The 16,400-nt window shown below is 42.0% G+C and overlaps 1 protein-coding gene across 2 annotated transcripts; it reads right to left on the reverse strand.

The window, feature by feature from the left end:
* Positions 1–534: 534 nt before the first annotated feature.
* On the reverse strand, positions 535–14,020 carry prdm1b (PR domain containing 1b, with ZNF domain). 2 transcript variants are annotated; one of them, XM_084422881.1, is made up of 7 exons: positions 13,657–14,020; positions 12,738–13,003; positions 7,787–7,906; positions 6,294–6,543; positions 3,023–3,882; positions 2,811–2,939; positions 535–2,491 (listed from the first exon to the last, which is right to left on the reverse strand). In XM_084422881.1, the coding sequence occupies exons 2-7, from the start codon at positions 12,906–12,908 to the stop codon at positions 1,973–1,975; spliced, it is 2,049 nt and encodes a 682-aa protein (XP_084279007.1). In that variant the 5' UTR covers positions 12,909–13,003; positions 13,657–14,020; the 3' UTR covers positions 535–1,972. The 2 variants fall into 2 exon arrangements, with proteins under 2 accessions (XP_084279007.1, XP_084279008.1); XM_084422882.1 differs by lacking the exons at positions 7,787–7,906; positions 12,738–13,003; positions 13,657–14,020 and adding an exon at positions 6,659–6,776.
* Between the last annotated feature and the right edge of the window lie 2,380 nt (positions 14,021–16,400).

Here is a 16,400-nt window from a genome sequence, read left to right on the forward strand (position 1 = left end):
CGCCTTAGGAAATAACGTGAAATAAAAAAAGAATTTTACAAACTCCAAATCAGCCACAATGCAGAAAACAAGCAAACAGCAATGAAGGGGTTAATTGAGAAAAATGTTAATTAGTTCATTGTTTTGTATTGTATTGTAAACATTGTGGAAACAAACGTAGTTGTTAGTTGAACCAGCCTATAGATATTTCAGAAGTCTCTGCAGTAATCAGATATTATATACGTCTTGTTATCATCTTTTATAATCTAATCGCTGGGAGGAGTTATTTATTTGTTACTGTAAAAAGTAACGCTAGGTAAAGGTTGGGGGTGTTTTTATGATTTCTTTTTCACGTCAAAATGAAAAACAGCAATGCATGTGACGGTGAGCATTTTTGATCAGTCTTAGCTGATGAGCAACAATTTCAGTTCCTCTACTTTCTAGAAATACGACCACAGAGAGCAGCGTTTGAGTGGGACTTTCAAGCGAATGAGCCTGATGAACGAGTGTGAAAACCTGATTCTGTTGACAACAACACAATCACACGGACAGAGCGAGGTCTTAGACAAGTAATGTTTAATGCGCTACATTATAAAAGTTTGTCAAAAATAGGTTCTCACATATAAAGTATCAACATCTTTTGGACTGAGTCAAAAATAAACTAGGATAACAAAAGAACTGTACAAAAAGTCTCCTTTCTAAACCCTGTTGCAGCTAACAGTCAAATATCTGCACTTGGATCTAGTTCCTGCTTTTTCCAGTGCTGACATCAAATAAATTAAAAGAGCATAACATATGAAACTAACAATTTAACTTTTTAGTATGAGGTACTGTTGTGTCTGTAGTTCTGTAGTCTATAAAAAAGAAGTATTGCAATCTTCATGATTGGCAAATTCAGTTTCAGCTACATCGATTTGATCATTTTCATAGTGCTAACAATACTTGTTTGGATTAAAGAGACAACAGTAAACATTGGTAGACACAACCAAGTAACATTAAACTAAGAAAACAAAGAATATTTCAAATATTAAATAAAAAGTGAGGCATGTTTTCTTTCCAATGTCAAAAGGGTTCAGGATCTGCGGAAAACCGCTATGATATTCTTAGAAGCTACAGTGATTGATCCCTTGAAAAGGTACATTTTACATCCTTTCATAAAAGATCACATTCAGAATTATTTAACACCAGGTAAAATCATAGACACGTACATTTGTCATTTGTACACATTCGCAGACAGACCACACTTGGAATGGACGGAGAAGATCCAGTCCATCTGGGACTGTAACATATAGTGTCCATAGTGGGATTGACACATAATTCCTGAGAATCCCAATATTAAAAAAAAAAAAAAATACATAAAAAGTACACATATAAACAAGTTTTAAAACATTTGATACAATGCTCAGAAAAAAAACCTCGACAATAATAAGTTAAGACAAACTCACACAAACAGACTTTGACATCGGTTTGAAAACCAGATGAGGACATTATAAATCACATCTTCATTCTATAACAGGTCAGAGGGTAGAAGTGCAATCCCTTTCTTCAAGTCTTTGGAAACACTATTTGTTTGGTGCGGCTCTCATTGGCTTGGTTTACGCATCTTCTCTCTGATTTTCCCAGGAAAGAGAGGATTTTTGGTCAACTAGGAAATGCCCTGTGCATAGATAGCATTTTTTGAGGGGTTTCTGGAAGACCTGAAGGAGCGATCCCAGCAAGCAATAGCCGTCATTTCACCGTCTAGGTTAACTATAGACCCGACAGTGATTACAAGGCGTTTGGTTTCATTTCTTTGACATGTTCTTATAGTCAAAACTGATTCATTGTAGTTTTTGGCCAGGCAGCGTATGCGATGGTTGATATCCCATCATGTTACCAATGTCAATAATATCTACAAGATATCAGTGTCATGGTCAATCTATAATCAGGGTTCAGCTATTAAACGGCTATTAGACGTCTTTTAAAAGCAAAATTGCTTGCTGGGATACGTCATCTACTCCTCCTCGGTCTTAATAGAGTGCCGATGGTTGAAGTGAACCACGCTGGCTCTCTCCTGGTGATGATGACCCATGATGGTCACTCCCTGAGGTACTGAAGTACTGAAAGCCTTGAGGAATCCCACGTCTTCCTTCCCCTCGCCGTTTTCCACACTCCTAGCCAGCCATTTCTCCAAGGCGGCGTCCACTAGAGCATCGCCGGCGTTCTCCGGAAGAGCCTCGGCCTCGTGACTGGCGTCGAAGCGCTCCACCAGCTCGGGGATCTCGGGACGGGTGTTGGGACAGCATCCGGAGCGCTGGTGGAGGTGTAGGGAGAAGCGATGGATGAAGCCTCGGGTGCAGGTTTGGCAGGTATACGGGCGGTCGCAGGAGCTGTGAAGCCGACGGTGGAGTTTAAGGTGGATGTACTGGGTAAACTTCACTCCACACAGCTTGCACTGATACGGCTTCTCTCCCGAGTGCAGACGCAAGTGTGTTTTCAGGTTGCTGGTGCTGCTGAAGCGTTTGTGGCACACCTGTGGACATTCAAAGAGAATCACAGACTGTAATTCAAAGAGGCGGCACACAACAACCTCTCTCGTTGTTGCTCTGGTATGCAGACAGCAAGCCAGCCACACTAAAGGACTTATTTATTTTCAGTGGACAATATGAATGACTAGCGCAGGCTGACGCCACTGTCACACCCTCTCTAGTTACTGAACAACAAAGCTTTTCTCTTAAGGAAACAGGAGTGACAAGGTAAAGGTCCTGTCACAGATAAGCAGTGTTGTAGGTGTGAGTCATGGCATGTTAATAGGATATAACTTCATCTCGAGTCACAGCACATGAGCTCACCTGGCATTCGTGTGGTTTCTCTCCTGTGTGGACCAGGTGATGTTTCTGTAAGTGTGCCAGCTGGGTGAAACTCTTTTTGCACAAGTTGCACTGGAATGGTCTCTCGCCACTGTGGACCCTCAAGTGCACCTTCAAAGTAAACACAGACCCTTTAGTCTTAACCACATCACACCACATCTCTCAAATCAAGACTTAGCATAAAGTGTACTCACTTTGAGGTTGGACAGTTGACCGAAGGTCTTGAGGCAGACGTTGCATTCATACTTGATTTTGCCGTTCTGCTTCTTGAGTGGGTACGGGAGAGATTTGTACCCGGGTGTTGGTGGAGAAGACGAGGATGGAGGTGATGTGCTCCTGGGCGAAGCCAGGCTGAGGTTAATGGCTTCTTCGCATTCAGAGAGAGGCTTCTGGAAGCTTGGCCGAGGGGAGAGTTCTGGTGTCGCCGGGGCTCCCCGGGGGGGAGTGTTCGGGACTCTTTCCTTCAGTCCTCCATGGAGCGGGGAGGGATAGGGAAGGGTAACTGGTAACAGGCCAGGTTGGGGAATTGAAGGGTAGGATAAGCCATCACTTCCCAGGAATCCGTTGTACCGGAAACCCCCTTTCGAGGGCAACATGGACGGGAAGGGAGGGGAGTATGGGGGCAACAGCAAACGGGAATAATGAGGGTTGTACTGTGGTAGAAGTGGATAAGGAGCTTGCAGAGGTCTGGGAGAGGGCAGGGAAGGGTACGAGATCAAACCCTCTCGATGATGACCGTAGAGGCCGTGTAAGTGGAGCGGAAGGTCTTGCGGCGGAGACAGGGTGGGATACGGGTGAGCGCTCATGTTCATCTCCTTCTGGTTGGGATGTGGAGAATGCGCCAACTGTGGTGAAACAGCTCTGTGGATCTTCTTGCTGAAATCCACGACCTGTTCGTCCGGTGTGTCAGGTGGCGTGTCCCTCTCAATGACCTCTACGTCGATCTTTTCATCCATCTCGTCTTCCTCTCCCTCGCTTTGAAGTTTGTGTGGGCTCGAGGCCTGTTTAGGGTAGTAGACGTACGGCTTCTGATAGTTCATGTCAGGCATGTACTCTGTAGAAAGAGAAGACATAAAAGGTCACACAGTGCAGAGAAGTGTGAAGGCTGACAGACAGCAGAGGTGAGAACACGAGTATGAGACTTAGACGATCTACTGACTTTGCGACTGAATATACTTGCACTCAGTCACTGTCTAGATATATTTTAAATAATGTTACCACTTTTTACTGATAACAAGACATTTGGCATTATCAGGACCCACAAATATTCCCCATTGCATTATTACACATTATATATAGTAGTTTAATGTAGAACTGACACTAAAACTCTGGGACCACCAAAATACAGTGTCACCGAAACTTGTGAGCAAGTCAACAGATTTCACGTCTGCTGAGATTGACCAAGCAGGTCAAAGTCTTCGCAGAGCGACATCGGTCACCCGTCGAACACGCCTGTGTGTCTGTGTGTCGTACACCTACTCATAACCTTCCCTCCTCAAACGCTCACTTATGGTAAATGGCAGCTCTTTCAGTTTAAAGCTGACAGGCAGAAGATCTCTGACTGGTTTCTGTTTGACAAAGAGGTAGTACTGCTTTCACACAGCACCTAGATTACAACCGTGTGGGTGTTCGCAGTGTGGGTGTGTGTATGTTTGTGAGGTGGAGGGCCATATGTATGTATCGGAAGAAAGGAGACTCGTGTGACGGTGACACTTCTCACTCAGAAACTACTCTGACTCACCATAACAGCAGATGTCCTCGACCATGGGAAAAATCACTAACTGTTTCTTACTGTTATGCAGGGAATCGAGATAAGGTCAGATTATTACTGTCCTTTCGCTTCAGAGATTGTAAAAAGAAAGCCACAACAGCTAGCTTCTTTCAGTAACCTTTGTGGTGACTCAGACAAAACCTGCTAAATCATGGAGAGTGGTACAAGGCTCAAGTGTGTCACACAGCAGTGGGAAGATTACACAAACACAGTATAACCCTTGTGGTCGAAGCTTGGTTCCTCAAACCCAATCTGGTGCAACATTTACAGGCATCGTCTAGGTATTTCCTAACTACCGTGAGGAAAGTGAAAATGGATATTTGAAACTCCGAACCAAATTCAACTGTCAAATGTGTGTAAATATGTTTTCATTTCATCCCGGAGGAACACGGATAAATGGAAGCAGTGCATATTCACCGTGTTTTAAATTAAACTAAATATCGGCAGATGTGTTCGAAGAACTTGTTGACAAAGTCCAGCAAAAAGAGCTGTATGATGTAATATCACGCTTTTAAAACTGAATATACAGATTTCTTTGAACCTCACCAAGGAAGTGGAACTTGTCAAAGCGCACTGAATGATCCAAATTAAAAAGAAGAGGATCTAAGAAAGGGTTATGTTCTTCACGGTGCATGACTTTCTAAAGAGGGATATTTAGGTGTAATTGTTGAGTAAAAGCATCACAAGAGAGAAGCGTGTACGTGTCGGCATGACTCAGGTAATGGTCCTTAACAATAGCAAAGACAAATGCACGCACGAACCGCACAAAAACAGACATTCATGCATTCCGAGGAGTGAATAAGACAGGAAATAACAGTGTCAGTGTGAGATTGAATCAATGTGATATAGGCGCTATCACATGACAGCAACTCAGAAATATCCAGACAGTCCAGCGTTTTGTGATAAATATATATGACGCACTCACACATTCAGACACAAACAGGTTCATTGACAGTCACTTTCATGTTTTCATGTGTCAAACGAATCACTGATTTACTGTTCATTATATATACGGCTAATTTTCAGTAAACATTTAACAGTGTGTTGCTATTAGTGGCATAATGACATAATGGTCATGTGAAACCTATACAGTTAAACCAAAAATTACTCAGACACCATATATATATTTATTAATATTTGTTTTACTTGTGGGTGCAGGACAGTTCATTTATGTAAGTTAGGATAGGAAGGTGTCTGAATAAAATTTTGGTTTGACTGTATATGACACTGCCACATAAAAATATCAAACATCCGCCCGTACATATTTTGGATGTCAATATTACTAGTGTACGCAGAAGATCTGAGGGTGCCCGTTAATTACTGAACTCTTGCACTGTAAAAATGATTCTCGAAATTGTAAATAAAAAGTCTTAAGCCTTCAAAATTTCACATTTCGTTCAATGACCGATTCCTTGGAATTATTTGGGAAAATTACATTAAAAAAATAAAATAAAAAATTCTACACCAACTTTGTTTCAGTTCAAGGCATTAAAGGAGTCGCCTGATTCACAGGACAAATATACAAATGATGTGACTAATAATCCTATTGCTTCAAGAAAGCCGGAGAGAACTCAATAAAGATACAAGAAGAAAAGCAACAAAAAAAACCCACTTTATACATAAAAGCACACTTCATCCAGTTTTTCCCTCCCCAATGCCAGCTAATGTGGGATAATCCCGGAGCCGTGACTCACTTGGCTTCAGGCTGTCGGGTTGCTCCTGCTGGCCACAGAGTCTCTGGGAAAACTCCGGGCTGTACCACACCAGCAGCTCCTGCTTGGGCTCCACGGGCCGGATGGTGTAGAAGAAGATCTCCTGGCCGTTCTGACAGGCCACCAGGTTCTGTTCGGCCCGCGAGCGCGCCGGGTTAGCGAACCGCATCCAGTTGCTGCGCTGGACGTCGTAGCCATCGATGAAGTGGTGTAAGTGGCCACCACTGTAGATCTGGATGGAGAGAGAGAGAGAGAGAGAGAGAGGAAAACATGAGTCTGCAGGTGTCAAAACCATCACAAGTAAACATTAAAATCATTCTTTAAACCAGTTACAAATGATTCTTCACCTCTGCCATGAACAGAACGCTTGTCAAACAGCTGTTTATATCAACTCCTCTGTGTCTCCTGACCTGTGAAAGTGTGTGTGTGTGTGTGTGTGGCTTGTCCTGCTGAAGATGTGTGACTAACTTTGTGTTTCAATGATGTCAGGCTTTTTATAAAGTGCAGGGCGTCAAAAAGATCCACACATGCTGCCAGTCACACGCACAGGCTCCGCCCCCGACTCCTCCCACTTTCATTATCAGTCGTGTGTGGGGGAATTCACTCCGCAGACATGCCGAGGCATGACATCTCCACTATCAGACACTCCTTTAACCAGTTACACCCTTGAAGACTCATAAACACAAACACACTTTCACCCACACGGACACATCCGTCCACCTGCCTTCGGTCACGTGACACGATGCGTCATTTCAATTCTTTATGGCAACAGGAAGTTAGAAAGGATTTACAGGAAACGGAGAAAGGAAAGGACAGCTCAGACTAGGAAAACCCAAAGCGACATGCAAATGTGCACATACACACACACACACACTCGTGCGTGCGCCTACACACACCATGCATATAAACAAACACGTAGACGGATCTAGTGACCTTGGCAGGGAGATAAAGAGACTGAAGTTCACTCAGATGCATGCTAATATGAGAACAGAAAGAACTGAAAAGAAAGTGATTTCTGTGTGTGTGTGTGTGTGTGTGTGCGTCTCTGTCTGTGCAGGAATCCCGACTTCTCTAAAAGCTGGCCACAAACCAAAGACTTGCGCTATCCTTTACGTTTTTGTCGAATGGTTTCGCAACAGGCTGACTTGGTAACTTCTGCTGAGTAAAGCGTATGAGAACAGCAGGAATCTACAGCAAACAGGATACGGGCTCTCACAGCTTCCTCTGTGTTTTCCAAACAAGCCCTTAAAAGCACAATAGGAATACCTACATATCTGAATGCATGCGTGTGTCCAAACATAGGCGTGTGTTAAAAAGAAAGACGATCTTGCTGAAGAAGCCAATGCATTTTTGTGTGTATTCTTGCATGAATGAATAAGCTTCCGGCTCCTTTCTGCTAAAATTCTCAGGAAAGTCATAACCGGTACGGCAGCTTTTCATCAGAAACGGTGTCCCTGGAAAATTAGGTCACTTACCCTCCAAAAGTACTTCCGGTTGGCTTGAAGGGGCACGTTTTCTTTGGTGTAGACGACCCCTTGAAGAGGTCCGAATCTCGTGCCCTGAGGGATGTACTCTTTACTGAAAACACCAGTCACCTGCAGGAGAGACGGAAAGAGTGAGCCAACATAGGAGCAATCAAAATAAATGATTAATGATACACTTTTGAAGAGGAAGTGCATTGAGTTCAATGCATGCAGGGTTGGAGGCGACCTGTAGGAAACGTCATAGGTGACCTAAGGTGGCACACTAACGAGTTAAGTGCATAAACAGACTTATACTTTCCCTGCTCTACTTGGACCCTGACCTAGAAACATACAGCTGTCCTCAATAAGCCTGACCCCGAAGACCCTGCTGGCAAAAGTTGGCTGGTATTGACAAACAATGTCTTTAAAAGAGACAGAGGAGAAACCGGAGCAGGTGGTCGACTCTCAATGCTGTCGAACGCAGAAACCGGGCCTGTAAAATAGGTCAAAGTGTGCGTGGGGGTCACGACCCCAAATAACCAACTCATGACCAATTGTGGATTACTCAGTGTTTTTGGCTTGTTTCTCCAGTAAATGCATCCTGATTTAAGAATATTTCGATATTAATGCTGGAAAACAAGACAGAAACACTGAGTAATACACTTAAAGTCCTCAATAGAGCCCAAATGATGGACTGTAATAAGTGAGAGGGACGGTCCCTGAGACGAGAGCTGCGCTGACAGAAGAATTGTGAGTCGTTAGCGTTGCGTGACTAATTGGTTGGTCTTTAGTGATTAACCGCTCAGAGAGGGCTTATGGAGTCAGAGGAGGGGGTGAGTGTGTGTGTGTGTGTGTGTCACTCTCTGGCGAGGCCAGCGGCACCACGCTGACCCAACACACCGCAGCTGTCCGAGGATCCAGGTCCAAACGAAAGTTAATCAGTCAAGCTTAACCTACTTCGTTTGGCTGAGATTCTGTAAGTGCTTGTGCATTTGAGTCACAGATCACCCATCTGCCACGTGTCCCCCTTCGTGAGGCACGCTTCGCTTACACACACGCTGACACGCATGACTGCCCACGACTCTGCCTGTTGCCGGAGAACTCACTGCAAACAAACATTGTCTTGCTTTTCACCTTATTTTGATGGACCCTTCAACACATTCTGTTGACTATAAGTAACGTTGCACCTACATGTCTACTAGCTCTCATTAGAGTATTAATAGAGTATTAGTAGACTTAGAATAAGTTGACATGTAGTTACAAAGTTACTTATAGTCAGTAGAATGTCTGTTGGAGGACCAACACAATAGAGTTAGCAGATATTAGGCAGTCTGCTAATACTCTAATGAGAGTTAGTTGGCATGTAGGTGCAAAGTTACTTTAAGTTATTAGAATGTTCAAAAGGGACCATCAAAATAAAGTGTTACCAAAAATTCTTAGAGAGCCCATCACAAGTCGTGATGTTGTTTTCAGGCTCTAGAACAGGTTTTCCTGCTTGAATGTTGATTATTCTCCTCATATTCTCCATTGTTGCGGCTCCTCTCTTCCCAGTCTGTCAGTAACGCTCTGTTTACTTCCTGTCTCTATGAAGCCCCTCCTTCTGAAAAGCACACTGTGCTCTGATTGGTCGGCTGGAGCGGTGTGTTGTGATTGGTCGAGCGCTTCGAGTGTGTTTGGGAAATGTCCCGCCCCTTACCATAACCGCCAGTTTAACACACTACTAACTAACTCAACCAGGCCCCGCCCCTTTATTATGCGCATTAATTATTTAAATGAGGAATATTGTGACCGTTCCCGGAAAATAAACAATTTCTTTCCATTCAAATTAAAATCTCATGTGATCTTGCTTCTCCAGTAAATGTATCTCGATTTAAGAACATTTAGAGATTTGTTCTGAAAAACAAGAGAAAGAACTCATTTTCTAAATAGATGTTTTGCAGTGCAGCTTCTTCAGTCGTCATGTGTGAGTTTGCTCACTGTAGCTACACATCAGAAAGCCTTCGAGAGTTTCAGTTCTTCCCTTCAACAACACACTGCGCACCAACAACACGTTAATACGCAGACTTTCACAAACACAGAAACTCTGGGATGTGTGTGTATGCATCACAGAAACCGATCAGCGAATGACGGGCAGTCTAGTCACCATGAGACTGGCTTTCCAACATCCCTAAAAATCTTTCATTTTTCCTTCCAATAAAAATGTGCTGTCGGCCCTCCAGGAACTGACACACTCACTGGATGTGGGTTTTTCTGTCCGAAGAAAGAAACGTCAATGACAGCATAAGAGCAATGCTTTTCACAGAATCAGCCCAGAGCAAAGCCAGAAATAGGAAGTGTGTGATCGATTCCTCTCGAGGAGTGTGTGTGTCCAGAGCGTGTGTGTGAGACACCCTCTAAACCAGCCTCAGTCTATCGGGACAGTTGTCGGATTCAAGGATACGGTGGATTTTGCTTTAAATAAAAGAGGGTCAATGCGTGGGAAAAGATGAGAGTGAGAGTATGAACATGAACAAGAGTGTGTGAAAGGGGAAGAGAAAGAAACAATTTAATGTGGACCAAAAGGTTCATTATGCGGTCAATGAGAGTCATGTTAAAAGAAGCACTTACAAAAAAAGAGATAAAGATAGATAGATATATAGACAGATAGATAGACAGATAGACAGATAGATAGATAGACAGATAGATAGATAGATCGATAGATATATAGACAGATAGATAGATATATAGACAGATAGATAGACAGATAGATAGACAGACAGACAGATAGATAGATAGATAGATAGATAGATAGATACACAGATAGACAGACAGACAGACAGATAGATAGATAGATAGATAGATACACAGATAGACAGACAGACAGACAGATAGATAGATAGATAGATAGATACACAGATAGACAGACAGACAGACAGATAGATAGGAAGGTCGATAGATAGATTAATATATATATACACACACCGTTTTCATTTCTTGCTGATCTTGAGCTCTTATCAGAAGCCGAATGTTTTCACACGTATTGTTGTCTTTTTCTATCTTTGCACATTCCGCTGAGAAGGACGATCCGTGTTTGTGCATGTGTGTGTTAATGAGCTCATGACCACAACTTCACACCTTCAGTGTGACAGAACATAAAAAGAGCCGAGGCTTTAGAAAGAGGAACTGACTTTCACCTGCGAAGGACGGAAACTGGATCGTATGCAAAAGACAAGCGGAACAGCGAAGAAGTGCATGAAGCCGACGCAGAAGAAACCACAGCAGAGGCCCGAACAATGACACGGACAAACGTGTGTGAACGACAGATGAAGAAGATTTCAAAAACAAACATAAAGAGAGAATGTTTAAGAATGTTTGCATTGGAAATTTGCATCTAGCACCTGCTATGGAAGCTTGTTTCCGCCACAGAATACAATATTTTATTAGATAATTGCAACTTTTTACCTCACATTCTGACATCTTTTCTCAGAACTGTGAGATACAGTATAAACTCGCAATTCTGAGAAGAAAAATTCAGAATTGTCATATGAAAAAGTCACAGTTACCTTTCTTATTTTTTTGTTCTTTATTCTGTGGCGGAAACAAGCTTCTATAAACTGCAGCGATCTTATTTTAATACAAAAATTGTCGTTAAAAGTAACAAAGAAAGATATAATGAACAATCAACTGGTTATCAACCCAAAATAACCTCAACAGGGGGATCATTTCTCATACTTTACTGTATTATCTGAAGAATAAGGGCCTTTCTGCAAACATCAGAATCAAACAGAGAGAGAGAGAGAGAGAGATAGAGGAGAGAGAGAGAGAGAGAGAGAGCGAGCGAGAGAGAGAGAGAGAGAGAGAGAGAGAGATAGAGAGAGAGAGAGAGAGAGAGAGAGAGAGAGAGCGAGCGAGAGAGAGAGAGAGAGAGAGAGAGAGAGAGCGAGCGAGCGAGAGAGAGAGAGAGAGAGAGAGAGAGAGAGAGCGAGCGAGAGAGAGAGCGAGCGAGAGAGAGAGCGAGAGAGAGAGATAGATAGAGGAGAGAGAGAGAGAGCGAGAGAGAGCGAGAGAGAGAGAGAGAGAGTGATTAGATCTCACTGATCTACTCAATCACTCACTCAAACCAAACCGTCCGTTTCCGTCATCGGACACTTTGAATGGAATAATCCCACTTCATGGAACTGAATGGATGATGTCTTAATGGTTCAGACGGAGCTGTGGTGCTGAGATTACCTCATAAACTTACAACTAAATACCATCATGATGAAGTTTTTTATGTTCAGCCAACACAAACATGTTCTGAGAACGTTATAAAAATGTGACTTTCTGACTGTTAAAACATCCTTTAAAAAACCCCAAAAACATTTTGGTAACACTTTACATAAAACCTGCATTATAAAAGTATTCGAATGCATTAATTATGCACCTCATAATGCACTGTATGATCTCATGCATAATTGTAACCAAATTTATAATCACACCTTTAGGAAATATAATGCATTAAACCACGACAAACAACCAGTTTCAGATGGAACAAGGAATCTGCAAATATTATAATGCATTTTAACTTCGGTTACAGTTATCCATAATGCATTAATGAACACTTTTATAACGCACTTTTACATAAAGGCTTTAAGTGAAGTGTTGCCAACTGTTTTCTTGGTCATGCAAACATCCCATTCTTCAACGTTGAGGGAATGTTACTTCTGGATGTTCTCTGAACGGAAACAAGTTAAATGAGCGACTAAAGCATCTCAGAAGAAACGTCTCATGAATGATGTGTAATTCATTTATTTTTAACTAAAGGCCGGATAACTCTGAACGATCATTACTGGAAGAGCGCTTGTCATAACCTTGACATAATATCACTTTCTGAATCAGTTCTGCCCGAACGGAACGCGCTGTTACACAAGCGTCATTAAATAACAAGTGTGTGTTAACCATGACTCAGCAGAGATGTTGGAATAAGGGAACTGGGAATGCGCACCTGGTTGTCGGCGCTGTACTGGAAGGTGAGGTTTCGTGGGATGGAGGTCATGGCCTTCGGGAGCCTGAAGCTCGGCTCGCACGCCTGGTCCTGGACGATATATGTGCAGTTCATCGCAAAGTCCAGTTCCCTCCACTCGCTCATGTCCTCCAGAGACGCTTCCAGCTTCATCTTCACTCCTGCGGTCGGCACGCGCTGTTTTCTGTTTGGTGTGTTCTCCTTTGGTTCGAGTTGCTTTGGTTCTCCTTTTGCTTTATTGGTTAGTTCTGAAGAAAAAGCAAAATGTGTCTTTAAGCATACACACATTTCCTCTCAGGTCTCCAATCATGCAATACATGCCTTGCGTAACACAATATACGTGTGTGTCACAATACAAGGTAGCATATGCTAGTTGTTCTCTTATACTGTGAACCAACCCTGCGGCCAGCACCGCACAGACTTCTCCAGAACCGGTGAACAATCGCTACAGCTATTAGGTGACTAATTACTGATGATTGCAGTGGTGTGATGCCAACTCTATATTTATGAGAAATGCACTGTATTCTTGTGCAACTAGTCTCTGTCGTTCCATATTTAGCCCTGTTAATGAGTTTATAGGCCTCGAATAAAAATGAGTTTGAGCTTAAAACAAGAACAGATATCTGTCAAAGGAGTCAGAAGAATGATCTTTTACTCCACAGACAGATATTTGTTTTAAACACAAACTCGCTTTATTTTGGTCATGTTAATAAAATGTTTTACTAAACTTCACAGTGACCATTCCAAAGTACAATAAAAAAAACACAAAAAAACTAAATTAATGCTAGTGATGGAGCCATTCATCCACTTACATCTCAAGAATACATCATCCATCCCAAACCAGACCTGAAGATCACAACATGCTTCCTATCATTAATATTAATAATAATACTGGACTCACTTCACATTGGTCGAGTTGTTGGATCCTGGATGTCTTTGGTCAGGTCATCTCTGTGTCCCGCTGAGCTTCACTCTGTCATCTCGTCTGCTTTCTCTCCCGTTCCCATAAAGTCCACCAGCAGATCCTCTGATATCTCACACGCTTTGGCTCCTGTAAATCACACTGTCCTCGCTCGGCTGCGCCAGACTTTTGAGTAGCAGAAACTAACCAATCAGCATCTGGCTTTAATCATGTGACCGTCAGGATTAGTTGAAGGTGATCCAATCGGGACACTGGAAGCTTTTCGGGCCCAAACGTTCACATCAACACCTCCGGCAGACAAAGGAGGATCGCAGACAATCTGAATAGAGTTGAACAACTGAGTAAAAAAAAAAACAGATGGTTGGATCACTGAAAACACCAGTGGACTTTTGCTTGGATGGGCTTTTAATGAGCAATCTGGTCCCAACCCAATTAGACCCCCTCCCTCGACACACACACACACACACACACCTCTGTGACCTAGATCCAGACCTGGCCTGGTGTGTGCGTGTGTGTGTGTGTGTGATACTCTGTTGAGGCCAGTAGTGGAAGAGACAAAGCAGGTCAAACTGAAGAGCGTCTCAGACACCTGTCTGCAGGGTTTGAACACACACACACACACACACACACACACACACACACACACACACCAGCTCTGAACACACACTTCTGACCTGGAACACACCGGCATCATCCGGCACGGGCCAGGAGAAAAGGGAAACCACACAACAACATGAAAAGTCCAACAGGGAATCTTATACAATCATTCTTATGGCTATTTAAACATGACTGGGACGGTTTCTGTTATGCTTTTTCACTAGAAATATCTAAACATTCTTAAAATGACATTTTTTTTTTTTAAATAATCAAAATTGAGTTTGCGCTTAAGCAAGAAAAAGTATCTAAATAAAAAATAAATCTGTTTTGCCTTTGAACTTTGACTATTATTAATTTTCCTGACTTCACTGGCAGATATTATTACTTGTTTTAAGCAAAACCTTGATGAATTTGTCAGAAAACAAGACTTAATAATATCTTCAGTCATGTTGCTTCTCCAGTAAATGTCTCTTGACTTAAGAATGATGAGATATTTGTGCTGGAAAACACTGAGGAAGAACATATAAAAAAAAAAACAATGCAAATAAATAAGATTATTTTTAAGATAATGCACTATTTCTAGGTCACTAATGAACTAAGGCTCTTTGGATTGTCTCAGATCCTGTTCATCTGTGTTTATTTGAAATAAATAAAGCAAAATAAAAGCATTTCATGAGCATTTCAGACTTTGAACCCTACTGTAACTGAATAAAAACTATTTTCCTAAAATAAAAAAATCAATAAACACTGAAATAGCCCAGTCATATGCAGAGGACAGAGAAGCGCAGGCGAAGGACTGATGTTATGAATGATTATGGAATGATATGAATTCATGCATCAGAAGAAAGTGAAAGAACCGCTTCATGTTTTGGAACGTTTGTGGAAATTCTCTTCCTCGTGTTTCACTGCCTAATATGGCACTCGGACTGATAGTGAACTTTTGCACATATAACGTAAGACCGCTCACGTTTCACTGACGTATCCATCCTCAGTCTGCTCAGATGTGCTCTTCTGTGATTATTAGACATTCATTAATTGTACTGTCTGTGATATTACACGTTCAAAGGGAGATTTTACATTGAAAACGGTGATAAACAGTTTTTCACATTTTTTAATTGCATATAAATGTTTAATCCATTTAAATTACACAGTTTTAACAAACTAATAGACATAATGTCACTCATATTTGTCAATCATACGTAAATAATACAGGTAAAATTTCTGTAATAGTACTAATAAACTGAATGTGTTTTCAGCACAATAACCAGGTTTATATATTTATCACCAACAAATCCAGATTGTTTTACATTTTATTTAACTAACTGAATATTGCCTGTTCCATATTTAACCATATATACCATATATATATATATATATATATATATATATATATATATATATATATATGCATCACATTAAGTTTATTAGTCTGTTTTATGTTAAAACTGTGAGTTTCAATGGTCCACTCGAGACATTCTAGTCAAGTCAAGAACCTTCACTTATATAGCGCTTTTAACAATATAGACTGTTTCAAAGAATTCTTCTAACTATTAGTAACTTTTCAACCCCATGTCAACTTATTCCACTAACCCTAACCCTACACTCTAAAAATGACCCAATTTTGGGTCAAATATGGACAAACCCAAACGTTGGCTTAAAAATGTAATTGAAGAATTTAACCCAACTAAAGGGGGTTTGGTCCATATTTGACCCAAAATTGGGTTGAAACAACCCAGCAGAGTGCACTAATACTCTAATGACTGCTAGTTGACATGGAGTTGCAAAGTTCCTCATAGTAAGTAGAATGTCTAGAATGGACTATAGAAATAAAGTGTAGCCAAACTGTGTAATGTCATATGATCTTACATTCAGCCTGGATATGTCTGCGGAGAGCCGGTCCACGTCTCCACAGCTCGTCCTCATGCTGACGGGAGGCGGTGGCTGGCAGATGGCCGAGACGAGCCGCATGTGGGCCGCATGGCGTAAGTGTGCCTCTCTTTCACTGGGCTAATTTCTCTAATTTGCAGACAGTCTGGGCTGAGGATCATCCAGGCGTCGCACGGATCGCACTTTTACAGGGGAGGGTTGAGGTCGATCGGGTCGGGTCTGAGAAGGCCTGATCGAGA

Source organism: Rutilus rutilus (genome assembly GCF_951802725.1).
Source record: "Rutilus rutilus genome assembly, chromosome: 11".
NCBI lineage: Eukaryota > Metazoa > Chordata > Actinopteri > Cypriniformes > Leuciscidae > Rutilus > Rutilus rutilus.